Source organism: Coturnix japonica, chromosome 12, assembly GCF_054131305.1.
Source record: "Coturnix japonica strain WE chromosome 12, WE-NBRP24, whole genome shotgun sequence".
Taxonomy (NCBI): Eukaryota; Metazoa; Chordata; class Aves; order Galliformes; family Phasianidae; genus Coturnix; species Coturnix japonica.
In genome coordinates, this window is record NC_140674.1 from 17,790,422 (window position 1) to 17,810,976 (window position 20,555).

At 37.6% G+C, this 20,555-nt stretch overlaps 1 protein-coding gene across 18 annotated transcripts in view; it reads right to left on the reverse strand.

Annotated features, from left to right (window-relative positions):
- Positions 1-20,555, reverse strand: part of NAALADL2 (N-acetylated alpha-linked acidic dipeptidase like 2) — a 338,435-nt gene that overhangs the window by 163,081 nt on the left and 154,799 nt on the right. For 17 of the 18 annotated variants that reach the window (XR_014933329.1, XR_014933328.1, XR_014933327.1 and 14 more), the window contains one exon: positions 18,000-18,495. The exons of the other annotated variant lie outside the window; for it this stretch is intronic. Coding sequence is in view for 14 of the 17 variants with exons in the window: in XM_015871849.3 (XP_015727335.2) it covers positions 18,000-18,495 (496 nt within the window). In the remaining 3 variants the exon portion in view is untranslated. The remainder of the gene's footprint in view (positions 1-17,999; positions 18,496-20,555) is intronic. 18 annotated transcript variants of the gene reach the window in all.

Consider the following 20,555-nt stretch of genomic DNA (forward strand, 5'->3'; position numbering starts at 1 on the left):
GTTCCTACACTACATATAAGCAAAACAATAAAACAGTTGCATCATAGCCAAGCTGAACCTACACAATGACTCACGCTGGGAAAGCCAGGCACTGGCAGTGGGAGAACACGGCAATGAGAATGTGAGGAACACAACACACCAGAAAGTGAAGCAATGCACAAGCACCACAGTGGAAAAGTGAAAAACAAGGTGAGTCAATAAAGCTGGTAACAGTCCATCCAAGCTAACTAAAAGCATCATCTCTATGAGATGATGGTCATTCTGCTATTTCAGTTTCAAGCACAGTTTGCAGTTGTGTTCATCAGATATTAAGTGCAGCCTAAAGTATATGATTAAAGGACAAAAGTCAGAATTGCTGTCTGGACAGCACTTATCTGTAACACGCAGAAGCCAAATCCTGCGAGTCACTGAAGATACAATGAACTCCAGGAAGTCTTCACTCACGCATAGGCATCATCGTTTCCCATAGCAGCAGGGCAAGTAAGGGCAGGCAAAGGATAGGAGCGGTTGGTGTGGGCCATAGAGTTGTACTGGTAGGGAGAAATGCTTACCCACCTGTTTCCCCAAAAGCAAAAGCACAGAGCAGTTTCCCTTCAACTGACTGATCACCACAAGACCTCAAGGACGTGCACAATTTGATCCCTGGACTTTCTCAGTACGACTCCAACTGCAACATCACTTCTCATATTCACTCTTGGGATGCATTAAACACAACAAAATGCATCCATGATAAAGACCTAATTTACATGATTTAAAGAAGAAATCCCACAACATCACAGATTACTTAATCATATATTTGATTCTACATATGGATTATGCATACAATGCAATAACTCAAAGCATCATCATATCCTCTTATGGAATTTTCCTTAAGGAAAAAAGCTGCCTTTCCTAACCCATAAAAAAGCAGCCACTGAACTGTTCTCCTGAACAAAGCAGAAAAACCTGAGCCATCACTGTAAATCAGAGCAAACTGCATACAGGCTATGCACATGTACATAGAAGAGAAGAAACTCACTTTATACAGAAGATATATGGCTGCCTTCAACTTTGCACTTACTTCAGTGAATGGGTACACTGCTTTCTTCACCGTCTTCTTCAGGGAAACTGTGCTACATCAGTAAGGAGTTGGAGTCACACCAATTCTTAGTACGGTTACATACAATTTTGGCTGGTGTTTTGCATACTAAATAGGCACACTTCACACTTTCCAACTAGAATAGCTGGAAACACACATTCAGAATTCACCAAATCCCAATTCTCTGATTTGAAAAGGAACTCAATGTATCCACTCAAGGATAGCAACCTAAAAGATATAGCTGTACACAAATGCCCCCAAACATAAATACAACTTTTGAGAAGTGCTTTGCTTTGTTTTATACATTATTTGGGCTATACTTATATACAGCTCAAAAATAATAATTCTAGCAGAAATCAGATACCAAAGGAATAAGGTTATATAAAGTTTTCCCAATGAAATATAAGCGTGCCTCCCAAGTGACTCCAGAAGAAATATTCAATATCTACATTAGATTAATGAAGAAAAGAGTTTCAGGTCACCATGCAATTTCTATTAAACACAAAGACAATAGAACTAAAAAACCAAAACACATTTTTGATTAATAACATCAGAACAGAAATAATCACACTGCTAAAGATTTAATTCACACAATCTGAAGAAAAAAAATCATCTAAAATGATTAACATTACTATTACTTGATAAATTGCCCACTTCCACTTGACATGCACTTCCTGATTCTTTCTGTCTTTAGGCAGCATTTTGGTTGCGCTTTGCCCCTTCATTCTTATGTTAAGAAATCTATACATATGGTCTTATGCCCAAAGTTACCAGAAAAACAGTGTGAAAAATACATCCATTGGGACATTCTGACTTTGACAACAGTAAAGATATTCCTTTTGGCCACGCAAATAGCTGTGGAGCCACATAGAAAGCAAGGCTGATGAACTTCAAAAATACCATTCTTTAAAGTAATTTTAGCCAAAAGATAATTTTTCAGCAGATCAACTCCTGCAGCCATTTGACCAAACTGCCCTATAAGGGTTAGTAGCAGCATAGAGAGGAAAAAGACAGGGCACTGGGGAGGTGAGGAAAGTAAGTCAACATATCTCAGATCCCATCTGCAGCTGAAACCATTCTCCACATAGAAGGCTGCAAATGTTACATGGAACGGAGCAAAGCAGCAAGTCCTGCTTTCCCCAAGCTGGCAAGAGAACTGGCTCTGCAGTAATGCTCAAAAACCACACAGACCACGATCAGAGCAAAACAAAATCAGAAACGATAAAGACATTCAGATCTACTTTCCTTAAGACATAAGCAAAGTTTAATTATAAAGGAAACAAAGCATTTTGTGCTGAACAGGTTACTAAAAGATTGCTCCTACTACTTATTTCCAATTGAGGCTTCAGAAGATGACATTAGGACTACTTCATGGTACTTATAATCTTAATCCTGGGACTCCTACACCCTATCAGTCCCACTTATTCCAATTTTTGTCATATCCTTGCAGCTGTAAGACAGATCACATTTGTCCTCGATATTGCAAGGATTTTTATATACATTTGATTGGGTTCCTAGAGAGGAGAGAGATTTGGCTTGCTCCTTCATTGTCTTCCTAGCCCCATTACAAACTAGTGTTGCCTAAGAGACTTTTAAATGTGATTACTGAAAACATAAGCCATGAAAAATGGTAAAATATTACTGTGCATCAGAGCAGACTTGAGAAATCTCACAAGATGCTCATTTCCGCTCGTGCAGATGTCCAAACACAGAGCTTTAAGAAGAAAACTCGATATTTACTATAAACAAATCAAAAAAATAACAAATGTCATCTTTTCCTCCTTGTTTTAAATGAAAACAAATATTTCTTGTACAACAAAATGGAAATTTCCAACATCAAACTGGGCAACTGAATTCAAGTTCCAGAATTGTTCTGCAAATAGAGTTTCAACCTTTCTCTCAGTAGATACAAATATTTATTACAGTACCTCTGTAAATACTTAACTTCCTTACATTCCAGCTGTCATACTCCTTCCCATCAATGCTATGCCTGGAAATGATGCAGGGGATTAAAACAAAACAAAAAAATGACACAAGATGAATAGAACTGAGAGAACTCTCTTTTACTAGCACAAAATCCAACAGTATTATTCATGAGGGGCATAAATAGGGGGGGACACTGTCTGACATATTTTGGCAGCAGTCACAATAGTGGTGGAACTGGTATTCTGAAGAAACAAAGCATTTTACACATATTCTTTTTGCTCTTCTTTAACCTTCAAGCTGCTTAAAAACAAGATAATTTTTAATCTGCATATTGCATGGCATCAAAATAGCACTTCTGCAAAGCTGACAAAACATATGCTGTCAGCAAAGAACAAAATGATCTCTTTGATTCTAATACCTGTGATAGTAGCATGATAATAACTACGTGTGACAACTTCTCCCTACTCTCAAAATAATTATGGCTCTCTAGAATTCAGCATCTGCGTTACCAGATGTTACTGTCAAACACGTAAGCAAAAGCACTGCAGAAACCTGGCCAGCCTCCAGAGCTTCTGTCAGTACCTCAGCAGATGCAGGTGGTTTTCAGTGGTCCAATATTTGGAGCACCAACCCATGCAAATCCACTTATGTAAACAAGAAAACAACAGTAGCATATAATGCATCATACCCAAAGAGCTTCAGTAGAATCACTTCGGTCTGACTGGGAATGACATTTCTGCTCACCTACTGAGAACTCAGATCAGGTTTTAGCATTTGTCTGACATAAAAACAAAAAATATTAATGTCAGTACCTATTTCTGAAAGCCCTTCTCTCCAAATCTCGCATTAGGATACAATTACTTGCTTTAACTTCAACATTCTTACATACATATAGTATTTGCCAGAAGGATGATATACAAGTTATTAAAAAACAGACAGGTACAGCAACATTTTAAAATCTCATATCGAATCCATAAATCATTCACTCTGAAGACATAACTTGTAGCTTAGCACCAAACTCGTTTTTTATGGAAGAATTTTTCCTCCATCTATGAACCTCCAAACTGCTGCAATTTGAAATCAAATTATCTTCAGTAGGGAAGCAATGCAAACTCTAGCTGAACTTCTAGAGTAAAAATAAACATATTTAAAATGAAATTAACTGTAGCCAGAGGGTAACAATCTTTCAAAAATGTGCTTACAGCATTACTGACGCAGAACCTTTTTGATGTCACACACCTTAGCTCTGAAATCAAGAGGTTTAATTTAAAAGGAACAAGCCTCTTTCTACAGATGACTCATGTACCCCTTCTTTCCCACAACCAGCCACAGCTCAGCTTCCCCTCTGCCATCTGGCTGCACTTCCCTATGTTCTTTCTTCTCTGTACCTAAATAACATGCCAACCAGCACGCAGCAAGATAGTTACATTTGGAGGGCTTTCTCCTCACAGTTGCCCTAAAGCATTCTGCAAAATCAGCAAGTGAGGTACAGTGTGCTGCTGGTGTTTGAATTAAGGAGGTGAGCGCACGTGGGGTGAACTGCTTAACTTAGATGTGAAATACGAACAATATGAGAATCCATCTGGCAAATCCCAGCAGAGCTGTGCAGCTGGAGAGGTAAAGCAAAGCCAGTCTGGCAGCCAAAAAGCTAATCCAGTATTTAGTATTTCGGCATGAATCTCAAAAGATGCTGGATATGTATCAACCATAGTGTGCGGATCGAGGACTCAGGCAGGAATCTTTAGGGCCTTTATAACAGCAGGACTCTAGCACTACGGTAATAAAGTCAAGGTTTCAACTATAAAACTTTTTCATGTCTGTATAACTTAACTGTCAACAATTTCGTGGTTCAAATATTTCTTCAAAGCCCTTCACCTCGATTCAAACTGAATTACACTGAAGTATCCAATCATTTTTAAGTAGCATAAGTGGTAAGTTTCAGGCTGTTTGCAATTTCTTATACAGTTCTCAATATTCAACATTTAACCTGAAGTTCAACAATTAAGGCTGTGTTAGCAGCCATATCCTCTTCAACTACCCTCAAATTCCACAATTCAATTTCCTTATTTGCAAGAAATGTCTGTGCACGCTACAACTATTTTGTTAATAGTAACAAACAACTCTCACAATACTATTTTATCCAGTTGTAGTTTAACAACTACAACAAGTTTTCATGTATTCAAGGCTGATAAGATATAATTTTTCTAGTAAGTCTGGAATTATTTAGGTAAACAGGTAAAAGCAATTCAAAGGTAATTTTTGTTGCGTTTTCTTCAAGATAAGATAAGGCCATCTCTACCCTGCTTTCCTCTACTACGTAAAATCAGAAGCATATAATTAGCTGTAAACAAATATTCACTTTAATTTTCTGTATCTTGTAGAATATGGTCTCTTTCTAAGTTAGTGCTATAGCTTTATGGGCTCAAATAACACTGTAAGTAAAAATCATTTGATTTTACCATGTATTTTCAAATATTCCCAAGGCAGTTTAAATATTGTCTCAAACATATGCTAAGAGGTATGGATTATCTCTCTTTCAGCTATAATGATAACAGAAAGAAACCTGAATTAATTCAAGACATTACCACGATTTGAAGCACAGGGCAGGGAAAAAAGACCAAAACCAAAATAGCTTTTTTGGCAATCTTTAACAGCATTCTTAATTCAAAAGTTTGAAGCTACAACAGTATTTTGCAATACAGAAAGTACAAAGATGTTCCTTGTAGTTGGATGGCAATCTAGAAAAGAACACTAACTTTCCATTAATGTTGTGTCATCTATTGAAAGCAATATATAGGCAGTATTATGGTACCTATTTTGTCAATTCAGGAAAAACAGCCCTGTCATTTTCTGTAAGGTCACATTTCTTCTCTGAGATATCTTTTTATGATTTCAACTTATATGCTGTATTGTAGTCTACCATGAGAAACCAAGAAATGCTTTGTGTACAAACTACAGTAAGATGACAATTATTACAAACCTTCCTTTGTAAAACCTCTTTCATTCTAGAAAAAGGTTACAACTTCTCCTCTGGGATAATAGATATTGATTTATGGATGCAATATCCACCATTCTCATCTCAGTCAAAGTCATTACTCAGGACACTAATGAATAGCACAATGATACATAACAAATAGTTAGACTCATCATCAGACAAACGCTTTGTATCTCTGCTGAACCAGGAGGCACACAATGTAAAACAGCCCGCAATCAGTCTTTACCATACAACAAATAAAAGAAGCTAAAGGGTCCTTATGCAGCAAGGATCCTGTATATAACCCAATCTTAACATTAATTACTTCGGCATAGACTGAAATGCAGTTACCGAATAACCCAAACTCAATCATCCTGTATTCTTTAGAAAGCACAGCCATCACTGGGTAAGCTTACAAAGAAATTTACCTTCCTATGCTGAAAGATGTGGTGGAAATGTCAGCACTTTTATCTGAACAGAAGCAAATTGGACTTGATCTCAGGAGAGTCAGCTGTTGTGCAAAAGCAAACAGCCTTCAGCAAGGCAACCCAGCTGCAGTATATGAAGCCCAGGGGGGTGCAAGGCCCTGGGGGTGAGGTGCTCCAGCAGGATGCCTACAAGGGCTCTGGGACTTCCCTGAGGCGGTTCAGAACAGGTAACAGGAAAGGCAGCCCATCAGCAAGAGATTTAAATCTGGCTCAGGCAGTTCTGCTAGGAAAAAAAATAATGACCAGACCAAAAAAAATTGATTTTAAAAAATCACCAGTGTTCAGGACGCCGGCAATCAGCCTGTGTTGAGAACAAGGAGCAGACTGCCAAAAATGGAACTGTGAGCTGAGTCAAAGCAGCAGCAGGTCCCTATGAGCAGAGCCCCATGCACTCACTGTCCTCTCCAGACACTTCTTTTGTACCTCACGAGGCCAACAGAACAGATTTTAGCAAAAAAAAGCTGACCCGGAGGTGTCCCGCCAGGTTCTGCCTGGGCGCTAGGAGAAACAAGATGGCGGCTCAGCTGGCTCTGCCCCCACAGGGCATCGCGCACCTCAGGCAGCAAAGCTTATCATGGCAGGGACAGCACCACATCCTTGCAGAGCCTCTCGCTTACCTGAGGACCTAATTTTGTACAGGATAATGTGATCTTTAATGTCAGTCTTAATTATGTTAACAAAGGAGATGGGATCCAATCATGCTTCCAACATTTAATCCTGGTTATGACTTATCCTGATCCAATTAACTGTTTCCCAAACAGTGAGACCTTTTTAACTTCCATACGTATGAAGGCAGGAGAAAAGGAGACGCACTCAAAAGAGACTGAAAATTCACTGAGCCTTGCTCCTCCTCAGGGCAGCACTGATTGCTGCTGCAGCTGCAGTCTGTACATGCTGCAATTTCTGCAGCAGCAGCGCTGGCAGAACTGTACAAAGAGAGCCAGATTAATCCAGTCAGGATGTGACGAAAGCATGTAAAACCAATTTCCAAATCCATAAGACTAAAGTAGGATTTAATTTATTTAGCTTTGTATTTCTGCAATAATTTCAAGTGATTCTTATTTTAACAGTGCCTGTTTTGTCGTCAAGAAATAAAAAAATAAAACAAAAAACTTTAGCCAGTTGAGAGCTGCAAATCCAAGATAATGCCCTGAAGGCTTCGCTGTGCTATAAACAGCTCTGTGCGTGCTCCAGCAGAGCATGGCAGCACCGAACTCGGCCCCAGCTTTGTTCCTGCCAAGCCCCAGAACCTCTCTTCTAGTTCAGTTTATTAATCAAAAGAGAATAATAATATCAAACCTTCTCAGACAAGCTATTTAAAATAGCTCAGTAAAAAAGGAAAATAAGTGGTAACTCCAGAGATTTAGAAACTTAATGCTAACAACAGAGCAAACTCTCACTGCCTTTTCTTTAGAAGCCAGTTGGTAAAAACTTGAAGAAGCTGATCTCGCCTACCCAGTAATGACAAAAAGCAGAAGGAAAGGCGTGCACTGTAGCCTCGTGCCTTTAATATAAAGAGCTGCTTTCCTCTGTCAGAAACCCATGTGAAGGCAGTGGGCTGGTCAACAGAGCTAGCCCATGTTGCCATCAGTACGATTGAGCAGAATGTGATCTTCTCATTCTCCTTTAAAGTTTTTCTTAGTTTACTTGACCCTCACTGTAACAAGACCAGGCATACACTGCATTAACAGTCCTTTCACTTAGAAGTGTTTGTACAAGTGCTACAGAACACACACAGAGTTCAGCTCTCCTGTTCCTCTGGGTGTCATCTACAGTTCCAGCACTCAAAGGTCTGCACTACAGTCTGTGCATTGCATGTCAGCTCCTAGGCTACAAACTCTGATTTTAACACATGGTCAAAAGGCAGAGTTTGCTAATGTGAGTAAAAGGAAAGAAAAGCCCTGCCTCCTGAGGAACTCACCACACTGCAAAAGTGGGACAAGTTTTCAAAATAACAATCCAAGAGATTTTTTTTTTACATGTTAGAAATTTTAGCTCAATACAGTTTGGTAATGATTTGTTTTTTGGGGGGGGAAGATAAACTGCACAGATGAGAAAAGCTTCATAAAGGAAACTCTAAATCACTTCATCCTATCTTTCTCACTCACAGTGCTTTTTACTTCTAATTCCTTTCCTTCCTCTTTCAGCCACTGATGTTGTTTTCCCACACCAGACTAAGGAGCTCATGTACCTATTTTAATGTGAATGTATCTGTGCACTGAGATCAACTTAATATTTTATGTTGTCTAGCACCTACTTCACTATGAAGAAAATGAGTCCTTGAACTCAACTTATTTCTCATCTACTGCTAAAGAAATGCTACCAACTTCTTCAGGATTTGAGGTCCATCCTCCCCTGCAGATCTGCATCCTTTATAACTTTCTAGGTTCTATGATAACATAGCCATCATAGCATTTCAGTTCTTACAGTTTCAAAGGACTTATAAATACAGAAAATACCTCCGGGTCTAGGATTAGAATGGAAATCAGGTTTCAGCCACAGCCAGAGGGAGAAGAGATACTGAACACTAGAATATATGAAACTTTTGAGATTCATAATACAAGTGACTAAACTTCAGCTACTCTGCAAAAATAGACATGCATTCACATATGTGCAAAATCCCATATATAAATAGATGACTGCATAAATATATATATTCATGTCCATAGGAAACAGTAATTACAAAACTTATTTCAAGTTTTAAAAAAAAATTCATGAGAACAAAAGGAACACCTATATTCATTTCCAAAATACAATGTCTTATCTGTCATTTTAGCATTTATGTAGGCTGAATAATTTAGAAATAAATATATATAGAAATATATATATATTTGGAATGGAGTTTAATTTTCTTAAGCAGTTTCTAGAAATATTTGTAAAGGAAAACCGAGCATAATACAGAGGAAAGCCATTTGTATTTTTTAAGTCACTTTCTGCACTGTTAGCAACACAGCAGCAGGTTCCATTTGCCTTACACTGAGCATATAATGAATAATTCAGTTTCTTGCTTTGTTCCCTAAATAGTTGATAGGGAATGGTAACTTTATTCATGACCGTATGGCCTTTTTTTAAGCTCATCTATGTATTTAATAATGCACAGCACAAGGCACATCACCTAGCTCGGCCTTTATTAAAAATAAAAGCATTTAGTAACCATTGCAAACAAATGGCCTCGAAACAAGCAACTTCCCAGAGCTACCACCTTTTGCTCACAAATAGCACTCACCCAGCTATTTAAATAATTAAATGCTCCCAATCTGCACTGCATCAGCGTTGTCTCATATAGCCTTCAACAAGAAACAGATTCCAGAACTGCTGGGAACATGTTCCTGCCTCAGCCATAATCATAACCATAAATATGTGAGCACTCTGCTAAATCACAGATGCCCTGCTGGAACAAGGAAAATGATTTCCATGAAAGGTGACATTTTCACAGACTCCTTATCCATTTTAAACTATCATTGCTTCCCCCCACTGTCCTCCACTGTTTCGAAGAACTCCTGGGCTTCTCTGGCTTTCAGGCTGCAGTTCACCACTCAGTAAAAAGCAAAATCTGTTATTTCATAGAGCAGAACATAAGTATGTAAGTATATATAAAAGAATAGTGACCTTTTCCCTCAAGCCTCGCAAGCTGCCCTACTAGCCCACTGGTCAACAAAGTTTGAGCTCCCATTGGAAAATGTAAGAAAAAGAAAAGAAAAAAATGCATATACTGATCTTTTATGATTGCAAAGCACTGGTACAAGGAAATGTCTGTGACACTATAGAAAAGAAAGAAAAACTGCGCAACAGCTGAAAAGATGGAAGCTGTTAAATATTCTCCAGCTTTCACAAAAGAAAACAAAGACATTAAGCTGGTTTAAGACCACAGTTTTTTTTTATGAATGCACTTGCAAAAGTAGGTATAAATATAATAAATTCAGGATTTACAAACAGTTTTTCTTCTGAGACATCAGAATGCTTAGTTTTGGTAGCGACACCTGAGTTCACTACTGCTTTGTTACTACAAGAAAAGAAATAACTGGGGGAGACTTACATCTGACTGGAATATTTCAATTTTTTCACCCACGACAAACAAAAAATAGGAAGAAAGGGGGTTGTGACACAATATTTTACCCTGGACTGGCTCTAGTTCATCAAGAAATCATCTGCACATAAATTTCAATCAATTAGATGCATCCAAGGGAAACATTAACTTATATGAAGGATGAGACTTCACTCATATTTAAAGATTATAATCTACTGAGACAGCGTATATTCAAAGATACGTACACGCGTCCTGAGTTATTTACCTTCATGTCCATAAAAAGATTTCAAGAACTTGTGGAAAAACAACCCTTGAAATAAACTTGTTTAATTTTGAAAATCTAACACTGGGCAAGTTCCAATATTACTGAAAAAGGATGATCTTTTTAATACATTTTATATTTGTTTCAGCATGGCAACCAATACACTTCAGAAACTCATCAACTTTCAAAGAGAATTCAAGAGAGAATAGAAGCCCCTTATTGCAAGACTGCTGTAGAAGACAATTATTAAAATTGATTATTATTCAGACAATATCAATTTCATTATCTCTGATCGATTCCTAGTGGTGCCTCTTAGTAGCCTTCAGTCCTGAGCGCTGCAGGAATGGTAACCTAATACCACACAACAAATTGCAGTCCTGCTGGTCTCAGTGAATTTGGTAAGCCTGACTTATTAGCAAGCTTCTAGTAGATAGCTGTCATAGGTGCTGACTGCAGGGAACTGGATGTCAAAGCACAACCACAGAGGGCTGAGAAAACTCTTTCCCCTCGAGGCTTTGTTAATTTGATTTATGTGTACAGGCAGGAAACTAATTGCTAATTGTTGCAGTGCATACCGTGGAATTGCAGCACTCCATTCAAAAGCTGCATCTCAAGAGTACCAATAGACTTCAGTTTTACAGTCTGCTGATGAGAGATGCATCCTAAACAGGAATTTGTTAGTTCTGGTGCTTAAGAAATGGCACAAAGGGAACTTGCAATGCCCTGTGCCACCATCTCCTCCCTGGGGAAAACAGCCACCCTCGAGCACACCGTCACACTGAGCGTCAATGCAGTTACCTCAGCATGAGCACACTTTTCCTGTTGTTCAGGCAATTAGCAGATTACACATCTAGTGCCAGTAATTAAATTGTTAGGAGTCTTTGTTCTGGAATGTTTGTTTCTCAGTATCTTTATAAGTGTGTTCCTGGTATCACTAGGCACGGTTGTTAATTCTCCTTGCATTAAGGTGCAAAGACTGGACACTGCCGAACTACTTTGTCCAATTTCCCTGTTGGAAGCAATTGTCCTACTAAAAGAAAAAAAAAGAAAAAGAAAAAGAAAATAATACTGCTTGTTGTCTCAACAGAATGTGATGTTTTTTTCTTCAGAATCTCTCTGTTAGAAGAAGTATGGTTTGGTTATGTCTATAAAACTGATGAGTGGCGACATAAATAAAACCTTTGCCTGTAAATACTGCCTTTTAGCCAGTATTATTGTCAGAATCACTCAGAAATGTCTAGTCAAATACTTCTTCAGGTATAGTCCAATACTAAGCCTAAGGTATACAAAACACCACACAAACTGTTACTGCTCTGTGATTCATAAATGTTTTATTATCTGTTCCAGTTTGCCCCATGCTGAAGAAACAACCCTGAGAAATCCTCAGCTTTCCAAACAGCATTCAACAGCTGCCAGTAAAGTCATGAGGCCTAGGTGATGTCAGCCTGTCCTGAGACTCTGAAAGCAGAGAACTATTGGTCCCTCCTTCATCACCCTGATCAGGTGAAAGTGAACTATGCTAGACCTTTAAAGAGCAAATTACTCATTAACCAATGCAGGCTTGGCTCATTTCATCATCTATGAGAAAAAGTAGTACTTGTCTCTGCTGAGAATTTCCATTTCTAATTAGGACTAAATTGTCCCATACTTTTCATCAGCCATGGTAAAGAAGTAGATGTCTAATAGCCGTGGAAATTGGTTTTCCCTCTAAACTCTAGCCACACATCTGCTTATAACAAATTTGAGGCAAATTAGCAACATAACATAACGTAATTTTAAAAGATAAGATTGCACAGTCCAAAAAGGAGTCATCAGAGCAAAATTCATTTGCTCCTCTATAGCCTATAAAAAAAGAGGCATTCCTTTTCATTGGAAAATATGAGGTACTGGACCAATGCTTAGATCTTCGGTAAGAAAGCACTCCAGTGTGAACGTTCAGGTCTCAGGTTCTGCTCAACCTAACACAGAACAGGACTACTACCCTCAGTCCCCTCTGTAGTCTCTCACCAGCACTGGACTGCCCTCTGTCTTCCTCCCGTATTGTTTCTGCCCCAAGCTTGTGAATGTTGCATTGAAATAATTGAAATACATACACTGCCTTAAAAAGGAAAAAAAAAAAAAAAAAAAATATCTAATATCTATCTAAATATCTAATCTACACATTCTGCTCTACCACAGAATAAACTACCTGGAACAATGCCGTTAGAGGACAATACCCCAAAGCATTATTCTCAGTTTTCAGTTTGTAACCATGCAGGACATAATCTGCAATACACAAATCCTCCTGCTTCTCTTCTTGTATGAAAAGGTCTCAGAGGTTTGGCAGTATCCATCATTTTCTCATGCCTCAACAACAAAACTTAATATTTTTTTTGTCTTTTAAAGTGTTTCTGAACAGATAAGTAGACCCAGTTGCTATTTCCTTTCTATTTTTCCTAGCTCAGAACTGTATGTTGATTTGAGAAAGCTGCAGGAAGGCAGAAGCCATTCATGTGGGCTGTGACAGATATAGAAATTTATCAAAGGACTCATTACTTATTATGCCGATGTGAATGTACAGCTTATTGGATCTAATTCATTACTATATCACACCGGTGTATTGCTTACAAAAAATAATTTTAAAGCAACACTGTGCACTTCATTTACAAGGACACAGTTATAACACAGAAAATCACACTTCACTGTAAACGATTTCCCAAATCAAACATCTCAGATTCAATATATTTTTATGGTTATCATTACAAAAAATAATGAACAGAGGGGAAATTTTTTTTTAGTGAACTGCATAGTGGACATGATATATATAAATCACATCCTTAGATGCTGAATAAACCATAAGCTTAGACGTTTCTTAACAAACTGGAAGAGGAATTTTATAAGCATATGCTGCAGCTGACACTAATGGTACAAACATATCACTACACCAATATAACGCTTCTTTATTCCATGCACTGAAAAACAAAAGAAAGAGTTTTGATAAGCCATTTAAAGAAAGAAAAGGGTGCAAATCAAATGAAACCAATGAAAACTATAAAACAGACAAGCTTTTCTAATAATACCTTTGAAGTACAAACAGACTATTTTGGGGCAGGGGAAAAAAATCATATTTGACATAAGTGGGTCTGGAGCTGAAATTTATCAAGTTAGTATTCCACAGATAATGGCTTGGGTCATGTAGGGCATCTTTTTTGTACAAAAGATACCTCCTCATGTTCTCAGAGCCATTCTTTGTGGGTGAGGTACCAGAAGGATAAGGGGGAACTTTCACTTGTATGATATTACTCTTATCTCGTTTCAAAAGGTCTTTGTACTTATAAATACACATTGAAAATTGCCATGTGGATAAAAAGAATCCCAAGTGATTACGCAAAATAGAGGAAAGAAATAAATCCGAAGAGTCTACTGAGCCCTTGCTTACCCAGGAGCATTGCAGTATCAATTTCTAAAGATGCAGCATTGAGGACTTCAGACTTAGGCTAACTATATTTAGTGCTTGCATTTTTATGGCAACATAATAAATATCTGAGACTGATACACAGCAGCAAATAGGATGAATTCCCACAGACTTGCTATTTGCAACGGATTTCTCCCGTGGTGGCATGACAGAAGCCAGGATTTGTTCACATACTGTGAACATACAGACAGCTGCTCAGAGCTCGGTTAAAGCAAGCAATGGTCTAGGCCAGCTATTCACCCACGAATATGTCAGCATGTAGCTGTTAATGAAGAGCAGCGGGGACAGAATGGGTCTCACCTGGGAGAAGCAGCCACCAGGAGCACAACAAAAGCGCTATTTCCCCTGTCTCCCCTTGTACTCTTCCCATTAGGTGGTGATCTATTCCTGCTAAGACTTCTCATTTGTGGGACAGCAAATTCAGTTTTTCCTACAAGCAAGTTGGAAATTTAATTCATTCCAAATCTCCACAGTTCAGCTTTTCCAAGACATTCTTTTGCTTGCCAAGTGTTTTGCAAGTTTTACTTGATACAAATGTTTGAAGCTCCAACGATTTAACAGCACTGAATATAACTGCTGAGGGACAAGAGAAACTTGGGTCTGAAAGAAGTTTCCTTTCCAACATTCAGACAAAGATATGAAGTCCTTTTCTCACTGCAGAGGAACTTTTGTTTCTTTGGCAATGACCGTGTAGGAGAGCTGCTGCTGTCTACTATCCTACAGCCCTTTGAAGAACTAAGCTGAAGTTAAGGATAGAACCAGGCACTGGTGACAAATCAATTCTTGCCAGAGATGGATTTGTGAGATTCTGCAGGTGATATTACCAGCTGCAAGAAGAAAATATATGCCTCCAAAGGACAGTTAGTTACAGCTAGATGCATTACGAAGGGATTTAAACCTCCCTATTGCTCGAGGGGGAAGAAAGTGCAGTGAAGAAAGATCTGAGTGAGGATATATAGAACGAAAAGCAGAGCTGAAATGTAAGAGCAGCCCTACAGACTGGATGAAGGGCAATGTCACAAAGCTGTGAATCTGCTAGTAACTGAGAACTCTCATTGCTGAAATGCACAATAAAGCACTCTAAGGCTTTCAGGTTTTTTAAATAATGTTTGAGATAATTAACTAATCAGATAAGTAACATATAGCTAGAATTCTCATGAACAGCACCACAACAGTCCATCTTTCTTTATACTTAACATTCAATATGAATCCACTTACGAAGTTAATTTATAGAAATCAAATCAAAAATCAAAACTTCCTATAAAATAAACGTAGTAGACTCACAATCTCATTTTTTTTTCCTCTTGCTTTTCTTGAAGACAGAGCAGCAAATGGGCTCTAAGAGTCAAAAAAGAACCAGAGCAGGCACGCCTCTCTCCTATCTCAGCAAACTCTGAAGACAAACTGCTGTCATACATTGTAATCCTTCCACTTAACTTGCACAGAATCCAGTCAAAATCCCAATAAATATCAACAGAAGTTCCCTGGTGCATTTCAGCAACTTCATTTACTGCCCAGAGGGTCCCAATACACAGAACAACTTCTAGCTGCAGCAGGCATCATCCCAACAGAAAGCTGCCACTAGAGACCTCCAAGTACATTAAGGTGTTGTCTGCCAAGGTGGAAGGACTGGCACAGCTGTGTCTTTAACACATTTTTCCCCTAAGTCCTTTATCAAAATTGTTAGCAAGATTTCTTACATTTATTGAGTCTGATCTAAGTAGTAAGCAACAAAAATTAAATTAATGTCATTCTCAGTAATATTTAGAAATTGCAAGCTAAGCAGCTGCCACTTATCCCTAGTAATTCAAAGTATATTACATTGAAAGAAGACTTACAATAACACATATTGATTTTGTCAGTTTTGTTTTTTTTTTCTTTTCCCAAGAAACATATGGTGTGTCTTGTATATTTGTGGGACTCCAAATACGCAGGCTTCATCGCAATAGCTTTGACTCTTGACAAACAGATGTTGAGGGAAAACAGCTTAACAGAACATGCTATAAAAACTTTCTCAGATCAAAATGTTGGGTAAAGAAAAATCTTGTGGGTAATATACTAAACAAAAAGCTCTGATTGTATATTTTTATACAGAACTGAAAGGTAGAGAAACTAATGTTTGATGGCATTTACGGAAATATTGCTGGTATGTAGAAAAAAAAAATCACCAAGTCCTAAGTATTATATTAATTAAAATATGGCAATGCTGTAAGTTCTGTGAGATGCAAAGTATTTCTATAATTGATTTTACCCAAAGGCCAGATTCAAATTAACATCTCAATAGCTAGAGAAAATAATTTGAAAAGTGATGAAACAACAGAATGTTTTTAAACAACTCTTCAAAATAGTAAAATGGGAAGTGATTCCTAATCCCAGAACAAAGTACTGGAATATCATCCTGAGACCGACAGAGTTCCCTGCAATTTTCTGTAATACCATATCAGTAGAAACCAGATTATTAAAACACTTTGCTCATGATTAAGCCTAATGACACACCTCCATCTACTTTCGTTTGTGAGCAGATATGGAAGTTAAATCTTTAACATGTGGAACCATCATTTTTCATCACCTATAGCCTTTTCCATTATGAAAATAATTGAATCCATAAAGTTGAGCCAGATCAGCACATGAAAACTGGCATGAAGTCCTTTGTAAGGTATACATATATACATTTTTAACTTTCATTTAGTAGTAATACTGGTTCAAAGCATTTTGCTAGCCACTTCAAGGATTTTAAGTTCAAGTTTACCACATAAAAAAAAAAAAAAGAGAGACAAATTATATTGGAATATTTCAATAATTACTTTCAATTTACTTCTGAAATACCTAAACAAACTCTTAGGATTTTCTCTACAACAATACTTATTAATCCTGGGTATATAAATTCTCCCACTTCTGAACCACTACTGATCCAAAAACACGCAATGCATTTTCTTCACCATGAAAAAAGAACTTTCATTGCTCTGGGTCACTTCCAGAAGCCAGAAATAAGTCAAACTACCCGTTCACAGAGAAACAGCTTAAAAAAATTGGCAGGAAAACCTTCTTCCACATTCACTGCATGAGAAAAGTGATTGTGCTCTCCTATAAAAGTGTTTTATAAACTTCCAAATCAGCGGAAAGTTTCTTATGAAAAAAGAAATAATAAAACAAAAATAAAACCCAGTCAGGGGTTTCGATAGGCAATTCGTAACGCTTCATATCCATGCCCGAGTTAATAGGTACTAAGTATTAAAACACTGTTTTTTCAATTCAGTAAATTTAAAAAGAATTTTGGGAGAAGGAGTTACCCTCCTGATTATGTTCTCAAAACAATCTCTCATAGTTCAGATTTCAGTTTTCCCCTCTAAAAGCACGCAAACTAAAGGCTGACATCCCACTCACAGGCTGAAAATAGAAAGCAATGATTCTATTTGCCAGAGATCAGATGGGGATTTCATGGAGCACCAATTATTACAGACCACAATCTAAAGCTTTGCTCTTCAACAGTGTTATCTGATGTTTGACTGCATCTAGAAAATCTGGTACTTTTTCCTATATTCAGTCTGAATGGTCCATATTTTCAATTAATGCACATGAAAGGTAATATTAATAAGAAATTACTGATCAACTTAAAATAAATATATTACCTTAACACAAGAACTAAGACAAATCCACATCATTATAAATATCATTCATGAAGGAAAATTCAAGATTTGTAGGGAAAAATAAATAAAATTTAAAAATGCACAGGAATTCTTAACGTTCAAAACTGATGGCTCCAAGTGAAAGAAAATATTAAAACACATACCTGTATATCTGCTGAATATTTTCAGCTTTGATTTCCTTGAGGATTTCATGGTAGACATGAGGGTTATTTGGTTCTGGAGATGCTGGAGGAGAAGGGCATTTCTTGCCTGCATAATATCCTGTCATAATTCCAAAAATAAATAAAATCAAAGCAGCACAAAATAATTTCAGTATCTGAAAAAAACTGCAGCGGTGGCTCTTTGGTGACTGTCTGGTATAGTGTGAGATGTACTCAGGGTCTTCCTGAAGTCTCTGGAATCTTCCCTTAGGAGAAGCTGACGGCTGGATGGGCTCAAGATCAAGGTCAGGGCTCTGCGAGTTTCCCAGATGATGCTGGACTGCACCATCCAGTCGGAAATGGTCAAAGCCAGGCTCCTCCAGCTCTTTTTCCATGTCCCATTCCAGTTCCAGTGCTGTGGCCTGGAGGTCATCACTGTCAAGGTATTGGCCCTGGGTTCTCTGGTCCGCATTCACTTTGTGATAGGCCATCTTTTTAACTATGAAAACAAATTTTAAGAACAAGAAGCAAACTTGAGTGTTTGTTTTCTCATGTCTATGTAAACTATTTATTTATGTCTCCATTGCAAACCTGGGAGAACTGAAAATACGTATTAAAAAGCAGAAACTCAGCTTCACTCTATTTCCATCTTCCTATTATTTGTTGTAGGATCAGTAGTCCCACAATAATCATCGAAGAGGAAATAAGATATTTAAAGGGGTACAATATATTGAACGATATGAGTAGAGGGAATTGATGAGTACCAATGGCAAAACACAAAAGTTAGTCCATTATTTTTGTCAGTCTCAAGACAGTAATAAAAAAAATGAGTGAAGGTACAGAGTTTCCAAAACAATTATTTATTATCTGAAAGTCATTTTAAAGCTTAACTGTGCACATCAATATTATTGCACACACTGTACAAAACAATGCTGCTAAAATAAAGTTAGAAAAATAAAAATAATATAACTTGCCTGGTCTGACTCTAAACACAAAGAAATGAGAAGTTAAAAAAGAAATTTCAGAGTAACATTCTACTTAGACATCAATAAAAGGCTTCTTTTTAGATGGAAGATTCTATTATTTATAGGTATTTTAAATGCATAGTTCCTGAATGACTGATGAATTTACTTAGAAATTGTCCCAGCTGTTTTGCTCCACTTATTTTTCCCAATTTAATGAATAAAAATCACTGCCAGATACTCATTTACATCAAAATCAGTCCTTTAATAGTGTGGCATATCTGAAGCACTTCTAGATACTTCGAAGGAAGTACAATCCCTCCAAGGGGAACTGACCTCCAGTACAAACATTCAAAGTCAATTTCCAACAAAACATCTTTAACAGACTGCATCAGTGGGATGCCATTTTCCTCCATACTTTGGCAATAGCTATTCCACCACATAAGTATCTGTAATCAAGGGCTTTTCTAACTTCAGCCTCATCAACTAGAAAAAAATGGAGATAAAGATATTAAACTTCTCACAGTGATAGTTATAAAGCCAAACCCTACACTACATTATCCTTCCATTTTGACATTTTAAGGCATTTTCTAAGAAGTACCTCCAGACAGTGTTATTGAGGCCACATAATAGATGAACCCAGTCTAACAGCAGAGAAGAATTCAGCTTATTTGAAGCTCTTTTGAAGAGAACAGTTAGAAGCCATTGACATAACGAACAGCCTATTGTCCACCAAAAGTCTATCTTGCTCTTTACAATACCAATTTACAGATTCTATTTCCATGTACAGGCATATAAACATCCCTTGCTTATGCCTTTCAGGCAGTCCAATAACAGCGAAGGCAGCACAAACCTGAGGTACGTGTTTCAGGTTTACCTATTTTACACACTTTGCATATCAGTTCTCCACCTGCAGTCCAAATACTTTGATGCACAGCGGAAGCAAAAGAATATAAAGTGAGCTGAACTAAGTTAAAGTGCATTGCATAATTTTAAGCACATTTGAATCAATGGACATGCATGTTTTTCAGACATCCAAATGTTGCTGGAAAACCCGCAGGGAACTTTTTAAAATCATGCTAGTGTCCTTCAGGATCAAAAATTGTTAGCAAAAATATCTTCCCTGAAAATATGTAGATAGTTCAGAGCTTCAAAGATTCTGGTCAATTTAGCAATCACTTAAGTGCTGCCATTCTGAGGTACCTTTGTGCATCTTGCCATGATGCATGCTTAAAATTATGCATATGCTTCATCGCTTTGCAGATCAGAGAACAAAGTGGAAAAAATTTTGTAGCTGAAGTCCTATAAAATAATACATCCTTATTTTTTCCAAGTGAATAATCATATATTCATTAAAATATTAGTTTCAAGGGACCTTTAGAGATTATCTAGTCCAGTATCTTATTCAAAAGCAGGATCACTGCCAGCACAGTATCAGGCACATTATGGTGCTGTCCTGATGAACCTTCAAAACTTCCCAGGACAGAGAGACCAGCACCTCCCTATTAAGCTGTGGGGCTTCCCTTCTGAAAACTTTCCTAACGTCAGACTGAGCATCCTTTTTAGTGGAAGGATCCAAAGCTGGACACAACAACTG